At 32.9% G+C, this 17,493-nt stretch overlaps 1 protein-coding gene across 14 annotated transcripts in view; it reads left to right on the forward strand.

Annotated features, from left to right (window-relative positions):
• Window positions 1-17,493, forward strand: part of EHBP1 (EH domain binding protein 1) — a 351,096-nt gene that overhangs the window by 257,293 nt on the left and 76,310 nt on the right. For all 14 annotated transcript variants that reach the window (XM_012764882.2, XM_012764889.2, XM_012764886.2 and 11 more), the window contains 2 exons: window positions 409-1,311; window positions 5,761-5,904. In XM_012764882.2, the coding sequence (XP_012620336.1) occupies window positions 409-1,311; window positions 5,761-5,904 (1,047 nt within the window). The remainder of the gene's footprint in view (window positions 1-408; window positions 1,312-5,760; window positions 5,905-17,493) is intronic.

Raw genomic sequence — 17,493 nt, forward strand, 5'->3', positions numbered from 1 at the left:
ATCTAGCTATGCTTTTTCTTCACAAATCACTGCAATTATATAACCATGGAAATAAGAGATTGATAGGAATGATAAAGCTCAGGATGGATTGATTAGTTTAATATTTCTTTATACTTTAATTCCTTATCTCAAAATTCCTTTCTAAGATTTTTTTTTAATTTAACTGTCATTTTTTCTTATTTCCTTTATTGGAAAAGAATATTTCATTTGTTATTAAGTACACATTTTTCCCTTGCTTGTACTCAACTTGTACCATTTCTGACTCAGAATTTTGTTCTTTTCTTGTGACATATCAGTAACATTATGTACCCTCCAATAACAATAAAAACCTATTGAAATTTTGCTATTTTAAGATATATGGATTATCTGGGATATTCAATATACCTTTTGTTTTTCCTTCCTTTGAAGGCGTACGATGGATTTGCCAGCATAGGAATTTCCCGGTTATTGGAACCTTCTGATATGGTTTTATTAGCAATTCCTGACAAACTGACTGTTATGACGTATCTCTATCAAATAAGGGCACATTTCAGTGGCCAAGAACTAAATGTTGTTCAGATAGAGGAAAACAGCAGTAAAAGCACATATAAAGTTGGAAACTATGAAACAGATACAAACAGTTCTGTTGATCAAGAAAAATTTTATGCAGAGCTTAGCGATCTGAAGCGGGAGCCTGAACTGCAACAGCCTATCAGCGGAGCAGTAGACTTCTTATCGCAGGATGACTCTGTATTTGTAAATGATAGTGGGGTTGGAGAGTCAGAAAGTGAGCATCAGACTCCTGATGATCACCTTAGTCCAAGCACAGCCTCCCCTTATTGTCGCAGGACTAAAAGTGACATAGAACCCCAAAAGTCTCAGCAGAGCTCTGGAAGGACTTCAGGATCCGATGACTCTGGCATATGTTCCAATACAGATTCAACCCAAGCACAGGTTTTGTTAGGCAAGAAGAGACTACTGAAAGTTGAAACTTTAGAATTAAGCGACACGTATGGTAGTGATAAAAAAAAGGATACGTCTCCACCCTTTATTTGTGAGGACAAAGACGAGCAAAAGCGTCAGACTCCAGACATCAGTAGTAACTTGGAGAAAGAAAAATTAGAGAATTCCAGACCCTTAGAATGCAGATCAGATCCTGAATCACCTATCAAAAAAACAAGTTTATCTCCTACTTCTAAACTTGGATACTCATACAATAGAGATGCAGACCTTGCAAAGAAAAAACGCACTTCCCTGAGGCAAACAGAGTCTAATCCAGATGCTGATAGAACAACTGTAAATCATGCAGATCATTCTGCAAAAACAGTCCAGGTAAGTGAGTTAGAATGATGAATACATATATTTAGTAGGTACTCTGTGTTTTGGTTTCTTTTTTGTATTCATAGAACACAATAGGATCTTACAAATGATTAAAGATGAGGTATAATTTCCATTATAGAAAAACCTGAAATACACCTGCTCTATATTTAAAGTTCATAATATAATATTTTAAGCCCACAAATAAATCCCAGTTCTCAATTTTTGTTTGTTTTTAAAGTAGTTATTGTGTATTAAAATATATCAACAGCTAATGGATTTATTATGGCTATTTCTAAAAGATAAAAGTAAATATAAATTTCTCAGTTTTAATTTCCCAAATGACAAATATCAATAAATATAACCCATATAAGCAAAAGTTCTTTGGGATCTTCAATAATTGTTAAGCATATAAAGGGATTCTGAGACAAATATATGGAGACCTCAGAATTACAGCATTTCTCCACAACTTTCTCTGGGATTTTCTTCAAAGTCATTAGTACTCATTTCTTTACCAGAAGGTGCCAAGATTTTAGATAATAACCTGGAGTTATAATTCTTTTTCAAATAATACTCAAGTGGTTGTTGACTGAAACATCAAGGAGTTGTCATCAGAAATATTAAGCAATGTACAGGTAGACAACTCTGTCTTGACTACCACCTGAATGACAGAGATTATAAGATGCTGTCACTTATAAGTTTCCAGAGGTGTTGAGAAAAAATTTGCATCTTAGAATCAAAGAAATATAGTAACTATCAAAGCAAGCCCCTGTTATCCTAATCAAATCTCAAATCAAAGGCCCAAAGTAGCTAAACCTGTCTGAAAGTTTTCAGGACAGCATAGTGTCCATACCTTGTAGATAAGCAATAAACATCTAGTGATTGACAGTTGCAGAATTTTGTAAGCCTAAATTGTAATATCCAATACAGATTTTTCTTATGAAGCAGATTTTGAAGGCAGATGTGTTTAGTTAAAGTTAGAAATTGGTCAATATTTAATAATTAAAAATATTCTAGACTGGGAATCAGTAAACCTGTATTCTCATTTTGGCTCTGCCAATAATTAGCAGTATGACATGTTAATTACCCATTTAAACTCTCTCAATCTTACCTTCGACGTATCGAATGAAATAATCTTTAAGAGCCCCTTTTAGATCTAAAACATTATCATGCTGTGATTCTGTTCATATGATTAAAGTGCTTTACTGGATCATAGAAGCAACATCTGTTTATAGCTCTATAGATGATTGCTCATTGGCCATCTGTTTATTGGTCAGAATTTTGCTTTAGGATACTTTAAAGGGTTTTCTTAGCACTAGTTTGGCAAAAGTAATGTCTAAGAACAAAAATTGTAATATAGTTGCTGACATTTGACAGGATTTTAGAATTGTATATAGCAGCTAAATTTTAGACAATTAAAAATCTGTTTCTCTTTTGTACACTACATTTGACTTCTCAGATACACATCTTTTTACATTTTAACTTCTCTGAAATCAAGATATTACAATAGTATATCAGAGTTTAATTGGCAGTGTTTGTTCTTAGTAGTTCATAAAAGAATGGTGAATCTTATAATTAATAGCATTAAGTTAGAGGAAATTTGGTAACTTAATGTGGCTTTATAGATTTAACCAAGTCATAATGGTGCCCATTTGAGTACCTAGTACACGTGGTGACAGTTGTATATCTTACATATATCTCTCTTAACTTTACAACCCATGACATAAGTGGTTGAATCCTGTTTTATATATGAGAAGTCTGGGGTTTACAGAATTACCTAAGGTCATATAATAAATGTTAAATTTTGAATTCAAAACCAACCTTGTCTGACTCCAAAGTCTATGCTTCTGAACTTGATGCTCACAACAATCTCTTCATTTTTGACCTTAATAGCACTAAAAAATACTCATGGCCCAGATGTAAGTCAGTTACTGAAGGGCAGTTTAGCAATGTTCATCAGGCTCCTTAAATATACTTGCAGAAATTTTTCCCAAGGAGATAAGCAGAATTGTATATAAAAATTTACCTATAAAGATATTCATAAAAACATTATTTATGATAGTAAAAAAATTGCATACAACCTAAATTTTTGACAAAATAAGACAAGTTAACTAAAGTACGATGCATCGATACAACATAATATTAGGTAGCCAGTTAAAAATCATATTTTCAAAAAAATATTTAAGGCCATGAGAAAATGCTCACAATAGAATATTAAGTGAAAAAAGCAGGATTCTATAGTGATTATCTATGGGTTCCAGGATTACTAATTATTTTTCTTTTTACTTGTATGTATTTTCTAAAATCTCTATAATGAATATGAATCGCATTTCTAACCAGAAAAAAAATTTGTGTTTATGTGCTCTTAAGGCCAAAGCATACTTTTTCATACTCTATGTAGCTAGTTGGAATTACTAAAGGACTACAGAATCACAGAATACAGAGCTAGTGGGATCTTAAAGATGATCTACTTGAAGTCCCCTCATTTCAGAGACAAGGAAACTAAGAGATTACAAAAATAATAATGGTTAACATTTATTCAGTGCTTATCATCCATGTGTCAGTACTTAGTACATTACTCCTTTTTTTTTTTTTTCTTAGAGACAGAGTCTTGCTCTGTTGCCCAGGCTAGAGTGCGATGGCATGCATCATCATAGCTCACTGCCATCTCAAACCCTTGCTCAAGCAATCCTCTTGCCTCAGCCTCCCAAGTAGCTGTTATTACAAGTGTGTGCCACCATGCCTGGCTAGTTTTTTTTTTTTTATTTTTTATAGGGATGGGGGTGGTCTCACTATGGTGCTCAGGCTGGTCTTGAACTCCTGAGCTCAAGTGATTCTCACACCTCAAGTGATTCTCACACCTCAGCCTCCCGAAGTCCTAGGATTACAGGTACAAGGTACCATGCCCAACCCATTACTCTTATTATTTAGTCTTTATACTATCTTTGTGAGAATTGGTCTATTTTTATCTTCATGTTATAAATGAGGGAAACTGAGGCTTAGAGAGGTTGAGTAACTTGCCCACAATTAAGTGATGAAACTGGTATTTGAACCTAGATCTGTCTGATTCCAAAGTTCTTAAACATCATGTATTGGAATGCATTATAGTTTTTAAGGGACCGGATTAGTATCACATCGTTTGTTATTAGTGGAAGAGAGTTTAATAGCCTGACTTCTTGACTGAAAATACAGTAATCATCTAATTATATTTTACTTATTTTTGAGACATTGTTGATATTGTAACCAGTCAGAATGCAATGACCAATTCTATTGCATTCTATCAACATGAACTTAAAATCTATGATTATCACTTACACATTTTATTGGTATATATTAAGTTAAGAATTTTTGTTTAATCCTCTTAAAATCTTGAGTGATAAAACTGTTCCAGAATTAGGTAGTTGATAGTTCATGATCTTGTGAATATACTAAATACCACTGAATTATATACTTTAAGAAAAATCTTTTTTTAAGATTACAGATAAAAGCTTTTAAAAATAGTTATAAAATATAAAGATCACAAAGAAATCCAAAAATCCTGTACTAATCTTCAAAAGAAAAGTAGTTTCACATAATACCAAGTAAAGTAATAAGTTTACTATTAATATTTTCTTTTCCATGACTGTAAATGCTACTTATGATTGAACCAAAGCTATACAATGAAAGGGAAGTAACAGAAATTAAGTATCAGAATTATAGCAGTTGCTCTGATTGGTTATTTTAGTAGGGAAAAAAAAGGAATTTGGACTGTAAAGAGTAGGGATGTTTGTGTTTGGGGTTAATGAATTTAAGAACCGATTTCTAATTTTGACCAATAATCTGTTCTCCAAAATTACATTGTAAAATTATAGATTAATCAGGAGAATACTTTTCCAATTCTGATATGGTTAATTGTGGTGTTGTCAGGACAGTGCACAAAGGAGAAAACCAGTTATACTTTTTTTTTTTTTTACAAAATATGTTTGAATTTTCTATAAACATTGTCAAGAATTTAAAGGATGATTGCCATAGATATTTAATATTTGTCAATATACAAATTTGGAAGACACGTTGTCAGTTCTATAAGACTATAAAAATAAAACTGAACTTTTAAAATTTTTTTGATTGTCAAATTATATTTTTGAGCAAATATGGAGAATATATATAACACATGGACCTTATACCTTATGAGAGTATGCTCTAATAAAATTGTGATTAAATTTAATCCAGTTTTAGACAGTAAAGATATATTTTCTTTATGTCAAGATTTATGTATTCATTTCAGTTTCTAGTCAACATTGATATTCTCTGTAGGTAATCTTATGATGCTATAATCCTATTCCTGACCTCTATTACTTCAATAGATGATCTAACGTTTATTTAGTTTACAAATGTAGATTAGATTTTCTAGCTTAGATAGATTAGATGTTCTAGCTCTTTTTTTTTTTTTTTTTCTGGCTTCTAATTCTGTGTCTTTGCTTTTAGCATCGAATGTTATCTAGACAAGAAGAACTTAAAGAAAGAGCAAGAGTTCTGCTTGAGCAAGCAAGAAGAGATGCAACTTTAAAGGCAGGGAATAAGCAGAACACCAATGCAGCCACACCGCTCTGCAACAGGCAGCTAAGTGATGTGAGGAACATTGGTTAAAAAAAAAAACAACCCATGTTGTTCATTGTAATTATGGAGTTGAGGGGAATAATTTGCTTGTGTTTGTGCTAAATTATTTTCCCACGCACTTTGTGCCTTGTGGGTACTTGGTACATTACATACTTGTAGGAGCATTGTCATTATTCCTACACAGCGGTATTAGCTATGAGGAAAGGTAAGATCGTGGAATATAATTTCCACATATACATGAATAGTCTGTTTTTTGTTAGTTGACGTTTTGTAACTGTACTTGTTTAAGATTGTATTTTGTATATGGAAGTTAATTTTATTGGAAATTCTAGAATATCATAATAATGCCTATCATTTACTGAATACTTATGAAGTATTTCAGGAACAATAATTTTTATTTTACTTCATGAAGGTAGTCAAACTACTCTCCATATGAAAATACTGAGACCAATAAGTAAGATAACTTGTACAAGGTTGTAGAGTCAGTAAATAGTGAATCCAGGATTTGAACTTGAGCCTTATCAACTTCCAGAGTCAGTGCTCTTTTCTATCATATGATGCCATCCCTGTATTAAACTACATTTTTATACATGTGTTTATGTAGTGCTTCATGGATAATAATGAACATACAATAATAGAAGCCCTTAGATTTATGGGAACATGAACCTCTTCCTGAATCTGAAAACTCTAATAATTCTGCCCTACCACCAAACTCTCATATATATAAAACTGTATGTTCTTTTTAAGGTTTTGTAGATACCAGTTTAATAACCTCTAACCTCGAGTGCTTTCACGTAGATTTTCTCATTTATCCATTGTCACAATTATATGAAGTAGGTATTATAATCTCCATTTTACAGATGAGAAAACTGACACATCAACAAATTAATGAATTGCTCATGGTCACCCAAGTAATAAGAGCCAGGAATTGAAATGAACCTAGACAGTTTGACTCCAGAGATTATATTCTTAAAGCATTGTCTTATATTTATTTTCTTGTTTACTTTTCTGATATTCTTGTGATGGAAGACTACATTTTATTGTAGAGATGAGGAAAATGAGTTAGGGAAAGGTGTTTAAATTTACCTAGGGTCACAAACAATAGTAACCTAAACTTAGAATTCAAGTACCTTGACTCTTAAGGCTGTTTGTTCTTTCAATTCAGTTTATTCGTTTATTAGTTCAACCTTTCAACAAATATTTTCAGTTATCTCTTCTATACAAGGTTTCAATAATTTAAACTTTTTATTTACCAAATGGAACTTAAGCTTTTAGCCAAAGTATATTAGTGTGAATCCAACATCAGAAATTAATTACTAAAATATCTTTTATCCCAAGTCTGTGACATCTTATTATATCTGTAAAGTCTGTAACTTGGATTTTAAGATAAGTAATGCTGGTAAGGGTTTATTAAGTTAGATACTCTTTTACCGTGCTGGTAGCATGTAACTTACCACACCTCTCTGGAAAGCAGTTAGACTTCTTCAAAAAATGCTCACTCCTTTTACCCAATAATTCCATTAACCAAGATCAATATGCAGATTTTCATCACAATGTTATTTATAGCAGCAAAAATTTTTAAATGGCCTAAATTTTCAAAAACTGGGAAATAATTAAAAATGCATGTACTTATTATATAGCTATTAAATATTATTTATTCAATAATGTTTTGAAAGAATATTTTAAGGACACGGGAAAATGCTTACAATGTCATTTTGTTCAAAATGAAAGATATGAAATGGTATATGCCATATGAACTCCATTTTGAAATAATGTTGACTGTGTTTTTATGTATGCATTAAGAAGGGCAAGAAGAAAAAAATCATTAAAAGGCTAATAGTTTTCCCCCCTTAATTCTATTTTTAAAATATGGAAATTTTTAAACTATGGAAATTTTTGGTTTCCAAAAAAGTATTTTTAGCAAATTGTTTTCTTGGCATACCCAAATAAACTTGACTAAAGCAGTTTCATTTAAACTAGGGTTGTATTTCAGTATCTCTAAGATGTGTGGGTGTGGGTCTTAAGGAGAGAAACATAGAAGGACTCATTACTTTTACAGCTGATAATACTAGTTATGACTAGGTATAGAATAAATGGCTAATTCACAGTCCTGTTCACATTGAGAAGACATGAAATTCTTGGTGACCAATGTTTGAAACTGATAAATAATAATTCTATGTCATAAAATATCTCGTTGTCTCTTTGACTACTAATAATATAACTTGGGTTAGTTGTCTTGGATTCATGTAATTGTAGTTGGTTTTTTTCCCCAGAAAGAGCAGCTCCATGTGTGATAGCTAGCTTGCTACATGCCACCTTGGTCACTTTGTTATATTTTTCTCACCCAAAGATGTACCCTATTGCTTATGAAACTGCTTTAAACAATCCCAAAGATATTTTCATCCACTTCCTCTTTCAGGTTATTTATTGCTACATAAAAACCACTGCAAAACTTATTGTCATAAAACAACAATTTTATTATGTTCGCGGATTCTGTGAGCGGGGTATTCAGATAGGGCACAGTTGTAGTGGCTTGTTTCTGCTCCACAATGTCTGGGCCTGGCTTTCAGTTAGGACCTTTACTGAACTATCAGTTGAAACACCTACACATGGCCTCTCCATATGGTCTAATTCTCTAGTTTGGACTTCCTCACAGCATGGTTGCTAGCTTCGAAGAGCAAGTACCCAAAGGAATAAGGCAAAAATGTGTGTCATTTTTATGGTCTAGCTTTTTTTTTTTTTAAACAAAATCACTTCAAGTTTATTGTGAGAAAGGATAATCAGCGGCTACTCTCAGTTATGAACATAGATGCAATAATTCTAAACAAAACATTAACAAATTCAGCCCAGCAATATATAAAAAGGTTAACTTACCATGGTCCATTTGGATTTATTCTAGGCATGCAAAATTGTTTAATATTTTTAAAAATCAAGCAATGTAATTTACAGACTAAAGAAGACAGACATTAACAGTGAAGAAGAAAAGTCAAGCAGTAATTTCAATAGATACAGAAAAATGTTTGAAAAAATATGAACATATTTTTATAGTCCAAAGGGGAGAAAAACACAGTATTTAGGGATAGAAAGGAACGTTATTAATCTGATAAAATGTATCTATAAAAAGGCCACGGCAAACATTCTTAATTATGAAACATTGAAAGCTTTCCATTTGTGACAGATTAAAATATAGAGAAGTTTGCTATCACTTATATTCAGCATCACAATGGAGATCCTAACTAAGATAAGAAAAAGAAATAAAAGGTATAAGGTAGGAAATCTTTAGAAAACTTATTCATATTGCTTAACTGAAACTTTATGCCTGTTGATTAGTAACTGCCCATTTCCCCCTTTCTTCAGCCCTTGGCAACCACTATTCCACTCTTTGAGTCTATGAATCTATTTTAGATACCTCGTAAGTGTCTTTCTGTGGCTGGTTTATTTTACTTAGCATAATGTCATCAAGGTTCATCCATGTTATAGAATATGACAGGACTTCCTTCTTTTTTTTAAGGCTGAATAGTATTCAATTGTATATATATATATACCATATTCTCTTTATCCATTCATCTGTTGATGGACGTTTAGGTTGTTTCCACATCTTGGCTATTGAATATAATGCTGCAGTGAACATGGTAGTGCTAACAACTCTTCAAGATCTTGATTTAAATTCTTTTGGATAAATACCTAGAAGTGGGATCACTGAGTCATATGGTAGTTCTATTTTTAATTTTTTGAGGAATCTTCATACTGTTTTCCATAACAGCTGCACCATTTTGTATTACCACCAACAGTGTGCAAGGATCCTAATTTCTCCAAATTCTTGCCAACACTGTCTTTTGTCTTTTAAATAATAGCCATTCTAATAGGTGTGGGGTGATATCTCATCATAGTTTTTGCATTTTCCTGATGGTTAGTGATGTTGAACATCTTTTCATATCCCTGTCAGCCATTTGTATGTCTTCTTTGGAGAAACATTTACTCAAGTCCTTAGCTGCTCATTTTTTAATTAGGTTATCAGTTTGCTTTTTGGGTTTTGGAGGTTTTTTTGGCTATTGAGTTGTAGGAGTTCCTCACATAGTTTGGAGGTTAATTCCTTGTCAGATACGTGGTTTACAAATATTTTCTCCCATTGCTTAGGTTGCCTTTTCACTCTGTTGATTGTTTCCTTTACTGTGTTTTATGGCCTATTTTTAACATCACAAATATCACTTCTGCCATATTCTGTTGACCTAAGCAGTTAACAAAGCTGCACCCAAGTTTAAGGAGAGGATACATAGTCTCTACCACTCAGTAGGAGGAATGTCAAAGTCACATTATAAGAAGAGTATGTGGCATGGGAGATATTGTTGCAGCTTCTTCTCAGGTAAAATTTAAGCTCAATTGAAAAACTATTTCATGTGCATTCCACTGTTGCTCATTTTTCAGATGTTAAAACTTATTATAGATTATTGCTCTTGTTTTGACACTTGATACTCTGTAGGGTTATAGCTAATATTGAAATGATTTAAGAAAGAGAATGTAAAATTTCAGATAATTCCAGTTTTATAAATATGGCAGAAGTTAGACCATGTCATTGCTTTTCAGATTTGCAGTTATTATACAACTAATATCAGGTTTATATCTTTTCCAGGGATGTAGTGGGGTTTTGTTTGTTTGTTTAGAGGCAGGGTCTCTCTTTGTCACCCAGGCTGGTGAGCCAGTGGCGTGATCAAAGTACACCACAGCTTTGAACTTCTGGCCTCAAGCTGTCTTCCCGCCTCAGAGTCTCTGGGATTACAGGTGTGAGCCACTGTGCCTGGTGGTAGTTTTCTTAATTTGGTCATTTTCTTTATCATTTTGTTAGCTCTTATACATACAGCCTGTAATTATTTAGGCAGTACAGTTCATTTTTTGGAAAAGTAGTATGGGCAACTTGGCTGACAAAACAAAAAGGGAAAATGAAAAAGTTTCATCTCTAGAGCAATGAAATGTGAGTTAAAGTGATATTAAAACTAGAAATTACTTAATATCTTTGACTCTGTTTTTCCACTTGTGAAATAGAGGCAAAGCTCTTCCTCCCCACCTCACCCCTGCCATTTTACACTCAAATTAATAGGTGTCTATGGTGAATTGGGTAAGGGGACCATGACTAATAGCCATCTCCACATTAGTGTCAGCATCCCCATCACTGTGGAGAGATCAAAAGACTTCTGGTAAATAAAAAGCACATCTAACTTAAAAAAAAAAAAAGACTGGGATTTAATTTGTTGAACTGATTTCTACTATTTTCACTTTACTTGTGCTCTTTAATTGTGCTTTAATTTACAATGCTCTTATTTTAAATTCATTATAATCTTCCTTGCCCTTCATAAAGTATGCTATGGTACTGAGAGTCAGAGTGCTGGAATGGGAATTCTTAGTGTACCTGACAATTGCCATGAGTTTAAAAGATAAGAAAAAAAGTTGGTAACCGGAGTGACTTGAAGTCTTTTAAAAAAATAGGAGGCTGACTGTCAAATCTTGAAGAATTTACTGAAGAACTTACTGAGACCACTTATTTATTGCTTTAGGGACCACTGATTTAGAACTTCTTTAGTAATTTCTATATTTTATCCCTCTGTACTTTGTTTCTATACAATAAACCTAGGACCTTCTGAGAAGAATGAGTAGAGCTATTTTATTAATAATAATTGATAGTAGGGTACTTAAATAAAAGCATATAGTGCATGGGACAGCATCCATGTACTAGGTACAGGTTAGTGACTTTTGTGTCTAGTTCTGGGCTGAGAAAAAGTGAGAATTTACAGGGGATTGAGAAAAGGATTAAAGATTGAAAGCAAAGATCTAAATATAAAGAAGAGAAAACTAGGAAATATCTTAAGTGCTAATTTGAATATATGAAGCCTCAAAATACTTCTGGTAGCCCCATTTACCTAACAGAATAAACTTCCCAATTACTCTATATGACCTCATAGAGAGTCCTTGCAAATCTTGTCCCCCTCTTCCAGCCTCATCTCTACCCCCAACCTCATTTTTCTTTTTTTTTTTTTATTTTGGCATATTATAGGGGTACAGATTTTAAGGTTTCAATAAATGCCCTTTCCCCCCCAACCTCATTTTTCACTCTGCAGTTCACTTCTAAGTCGCTTGCAGTATATAGAATGTGCCATATTCATTCATTCCTATGTCAAGCATTTGCTGTTCTCTCCCTGAAATACCCATCTTCCTTTATTAGTTTCTACTGAAATATCACTTTTTCTATGAATGCTTCCCTAATGGCTCCTTGTAATAAAGTTAAATCTCTTTCCTATATATTTTTCTGTTATGTTGTACATATGTCTATTGTAGCATGCATTCATCCCAATATAGTTATCTAATTACAGACTTCTTTCTCCCACTCAACTATGAGCTATTCAAAGTACAAGGACCTTGTATCCCCAGCTTCAAGTAGTATTCAGTAAATGTTTGTTCAGTGAATAAATGAAAAGATAGTAACAGGCTATTTTTCATATCCTCTGAATGTTAACTAATAAAAAATGAGCTTAAACATGAAAAATTTGCTATAAGGAATTTTTTTTTTTTTTTTTTTTTTTTTTTTTTTTGAGACAGAGTCTCACTTTGTTGCCCAGGCTAGAGTGAGTGCCATGGCGTCAGCCTGGCTCACAGCAACCTCAAACTCCTGGGTTCAAGCAATCCTGCTGCCTCAGCCTCCCAAGTAGCTGGGACTACAGGCATGCGCCACTATGCCCAGCTAATTTTTTTTTCTATATATATTAGTTGGCCAATTAATTTTCTTTCTATTTATAGTAGAGACGGGGTCTCACTCTTGCTCAGGCTGGTTTCGAACTCCTGACCATGAGCAATCCGCCCGCCTCGGCCTCCCAGAGTGCTAGGATTACAGGCGTGAGCCACCACGCCCGGCCGGAATTTTTTGATAGTAAAGATTTGTAAACAGGAAAAATAAATGTTTCTCTGAAGGTCTTTAAAGTAGAATTGGGCAGAGGAAGTTAGTATTCTCTTGTCTAAAGGCAGTTACAGATGAGATTACTTTGCCACTTTGGACTTAAGGCTCCATGTATCATTCATTTCTTGTTATTCTTGAATCCTATATTATGATACCTTTCTTTGTTGTTATGATGTATATACACTAAATCCTTACACACACCTGCTTTTCCTATATCCTGGGTCTCTGATTAGAGTTCAGTTCCCAATTCTGCCTTGAATCACACCATTCTATTAAACATTCCCTCTTATAATTAGTATAGCTTTAGGCTGCAAACCTGGGAAGCACTTTCTAAGACACTGAAAATAACTTTTGGTAATCTTATCAGGTGGATCCTTATGTACAGACTCTACTTAAGTTATCCTCAGGAAAGATTTGAGCTATAATTTCTTTTAAAGGACAACTCACAAACAGATACCATAAACCTTTTAATTTTTCTAAATTTTTGGCAGAACTAACGATTGCATGTTTTAATGAGTACTTGGTGCAAGTTCATATTGCCTTTTAAGTCTTTTTTAAGGAAGTCATTTATGTGATTTATTTGTATCTTTGTGCCTTTAGATACTTCTTTAACCCGTTTCAGGTTTTCTCTGAAATTATTTTTCTGTAGGAGACAGATTTCATTGCCCTGGATCTCTGTGATTTATGTGTCTTTTCTTCCTATTCCTTTTGTTCTATGAAGATTTTCAAATGTTGCATTTTAATAATGTAAGTTTTAAGTGTTCATTGTTTTCCACATGAACTTAAAATTATATTTTTCAAAGTACAACTCAGGACTTTGGCAGCTTCAGCAGTCTAGCCATTATATAATCCAAAGGAGCTGTCTTGATTATATGATACATATAAATACAAACTCCAAGAAAAATATAATTTTTTACAGAAAATATTTCCTTTTTAATTATTTTTATTACCCAATTCTCCTATGCCCTTTCCCCCCCAGATAGGTACAAATAAAATTTAATAAGCTAGTCCATTTCAGACTCTTTCTAATCACTTTGTAATAATAATGGTAGCATTGGAATATAATTGCTTTCTAAAAAATACATTTGATAAACCCACCATTGTATTTAATAATACTCATGTAATTATATAGATATCTTAGAGAGATGTTTGCATTTGATGTGCTGAAGTTTAAGATTGATACACTCTAAGTGAAGTAAACGATGACAGTCCTGCTACCCACGATCTTTGGAATTGTTGTTAGGATATTTGTGAAGCACTTTGAATCTATCAGAAGAATAATGCCTTGTAAGTTTAATTATAACCTTTTAAAATAGAAAATAAATTGTATTTTATAAATAGAAAATCTAAAAAAGGAATCAGGATGAATCTTCAATCTAATTAGAATCTAATCACAATGATAAATGAATTTATAATGCTTGTTTTTTGTTTTTTTCAGCAATAATTTTGTAGCACAGAGTATGGTTTGCAGATAACTGTTAGATATCTGGAAGCTTTTTAAAAAGAAATATCAGAAAATATTTACAATGCTATTATAAACAGACTTGAATTTTTTCCCTTAGCATTTAATCTGCCAGCATAATAAGCCCAGGCATTACACTTGACTGGTGTAGAATCCAATCCTTGCAGAGCAGGGAGCAGGATCAAACTGCAAGTTAGCAATAAGTCCTAGAAGGTTTGCAGTATTCATCTTTAAAGGTTTATAGGAATGTTCAAATCCCCTGAAGAAAACAGTATTTATGGGAAAGGATTTTAGTTTGGTCAGTCCTTAGTTACCCACGAAGACCAGTAACCAAAAAAAAATACAGATACAGTGACTTTTTTTTTTCCTGGCCTTTGGAAATGAATCCAAATGGCTTATTCAGTAAGAACTAAGAGAATGCAAGTTGCTCTTTTGCACATTAAACTTTTACAGGTATTTTGTTGTCATGAAGGGTGGGATATCAACCTTGTACTTTTGATGTTGATTGGAAAATATTGATTTAAATGAAACTAGTCTGTCATGCTGATAATTGTAGCAGATTTAAATAAGATCATTAGAACTTTTCCAAATAATAAAAGATACAGTTACCATTCAATTAGCAAAAAACACAAAACATCATTTTGATAATCACTGATAGTAGCTTTTTCTATAGTTTTCATATATATATTCTAAGTATGTATCATAATAAGAATCTGTATAAGATTATATTTGTATATTTATGAATATTAGCAGTGACACATTTAAATAGCTAGCCTTCTAGAAATCAAAGCTTTAAAATGAAGTTCAAGCTGAAATTTTTATTTTTCCTATTTATACATATTGTCAATTCTATTATTAAGAAGTAGGTTAACTTTGCATTTGTAATTTCATTTTAAAAGGATATCAGTTATCAGTTATTATAAAAAGAAATCTAAAACCTTTAATAACATATAGAGTTCATTTAGGGATTTTTATTCTCCATATGAGCTTGAGTGTCTGCACCCAGGGCACTAAGAGGAAAATATATTCCTTATTTTTTACTTCATCACAGTCACCAGAAGATTTAATGTACATAATCCATTTCAGACCAGTAAGACATTCTAAATATATAGCTAATCTTTTCATAGTTGTATTTTAAAGGAGAAGAATGCTGGTGTACTTCTATGTTCAGCATAAATACCTCTGTACAAGGCAGTGGTTTTTATTCTTTATGATTTAAATAATACTTTATCTATTATGTCTAAATTTAAGTTGATTTGAAGTCTGCTATCCTAACAATAGTTACTAGACTTCTTAGAAAACATATTGTTAGCTTGCTAGCATATCTTTAAAGTCACACAAAACACCAGCATTTTTAGGGGAGGAAGGAAACCTCAAGCAACTTTTCTATTATGTGGCTATAAACCCTTAGCCTCAAAAGTCTTATTTATTTGAGGTTGGTGTGAATGCATGAAGCTAGGGCTAGGTGTCTTAGTATCAGGAACACTCCATTTATATAATTATTAATGGCTGTGAACATTTTATATATGGCTGTTCAGTGCAGTGTTGAACATCCCAGGATGAATATCACCATTACTAAAGCTGTATTTTATATTGCCTAGTTTGTTACTGCTCAGCATGCAAAAGAGTAGAGTTTAAATCTTTATTCATTTCATTTTTTAATGTTTCTTTTGTTCTTCTTATCATGTTCTGGCTTTCCCAAGGATATATGCCTTGAACAAAAAGTCACATGTGCATTACTAATTGTGTGCTATTGTATTTACAGTTCCTAGTGGTGGCACTGTGAAGCTACTAATTCCTTTGCCTCACTTGATGTAAAATAATCTGAGTGTCTTTGATAGCAGTGAAACAGTATTAATTGTTTTGTACATTTCTTGGTCACTCTTCTTAGGTGGTCTTCATAATCTATTAGAACTTTCAGCCAGATTTTTGTAATGTCATGCCTCCAGCAGTGATTAAATTGGTAATTAATGAACAGTCTTTGGCAATGTAAACCACATCCCGTTAATTTTCCCTTTTGAGTTTTTAGAAGTTGTCTTCTGTGTCAGAAATCATTGCGCCACCTTGCTATGGCCCCTTGGCATGAAACCACAACGACTTGATTTTTTCAGCCATTAGTAGATCAGAGCAGTAATTTCACAGTATTTTGGTCAAGGTAATTATAATACCAAGGACTGAGTCGATTTGAAAATTCACGAAAGAAGTCCAGGAATACCAGGTGAGCTTCCTTGTGTTCACTGGAACGTTATGATTAGTTTAATTGGTCTTTGTTTGATTTTAGCCGCAGAAACTATTTGTGCCACAGCAGTGTAGTGACTTTATACTTGAGTGTTTCTGACCTTCTTTGACAGACTGGGTGCAAAAATGAGCCCTTTGAAACAGTTCCCTTCCCAAAAGGGGGTTAAACTGCAATTTAAAAATTAACTATAGAAAAGAAAGCTCTCTAATTAATTTCTTAATATCTTACTCTATTTTATGAAATGCTTAGCAAGTTTATTTTCCTCTCCATTTAAAAATATGTGCAACCATTTTATTTAACTATTAGTTCTGCTTGTGAGATATTATTGATGTAGACTTTCGGTATTGTGTAAGAACCTTACAGTGTCTAATGAGAGTAAAATTGAAATGCTGCTTCCTCTTTGTCACAAAATAGATAAAAATATTCCCATACTTGACCAATTACTTGTGTGTATTTTAGCCCTCAGTGATATACTTGTGCACATTAGAATTTAAAGAGTCACTCGCCTATTGGCTTCTGAAAGGATTGCCTTGGTCACCTTTTCTGGAAGCCCTTAATGAAACCAAATAGTTTGCTTAGAGTTTGGACCTAACCATTGGGGTGTTTCATGCAGTCTTGTCAGTTGATGTTCATGAATTGACTTGAACAAAGATCAAAGTGTTTTTCCAAATGAAGAATCTGTGAGACAGCTCCTTCAATTGTGCCACAAAAGCTAATCAAGCCATCAATTCTTTCTGCATTTTATGTGTCTTTATAATTTAATACCAAATGATTTGTCAGTACAAATTGATATTTTATATTTATGCTTTTCTCCTTCCTGACTTTCTTTCCATGTACCGCATCTACTCCAAACTAAGAGAAAATACAGTACTTTACAACTACGTCTTGAGAAGAACCTTAGATTATAATTTAAAATCGAGTATTTAAAGCTTACAAATATGAACAAGCCAGAAATAA

Source organism: Microcebus murinus, chromosome 3 (assembly GCF_040939455.1).
Source record: "Microcebus murinus isolate Inina chromosome 3, M.murinus_Inina_mat1.0, whole genome shotgun sequence".
Taxonomy (NCBI): Eukaryota; Metazoa; Chordata; class Mammalia; order Primates; family Cheirogaleidae; genus Microcebus; species Microcebus murinus.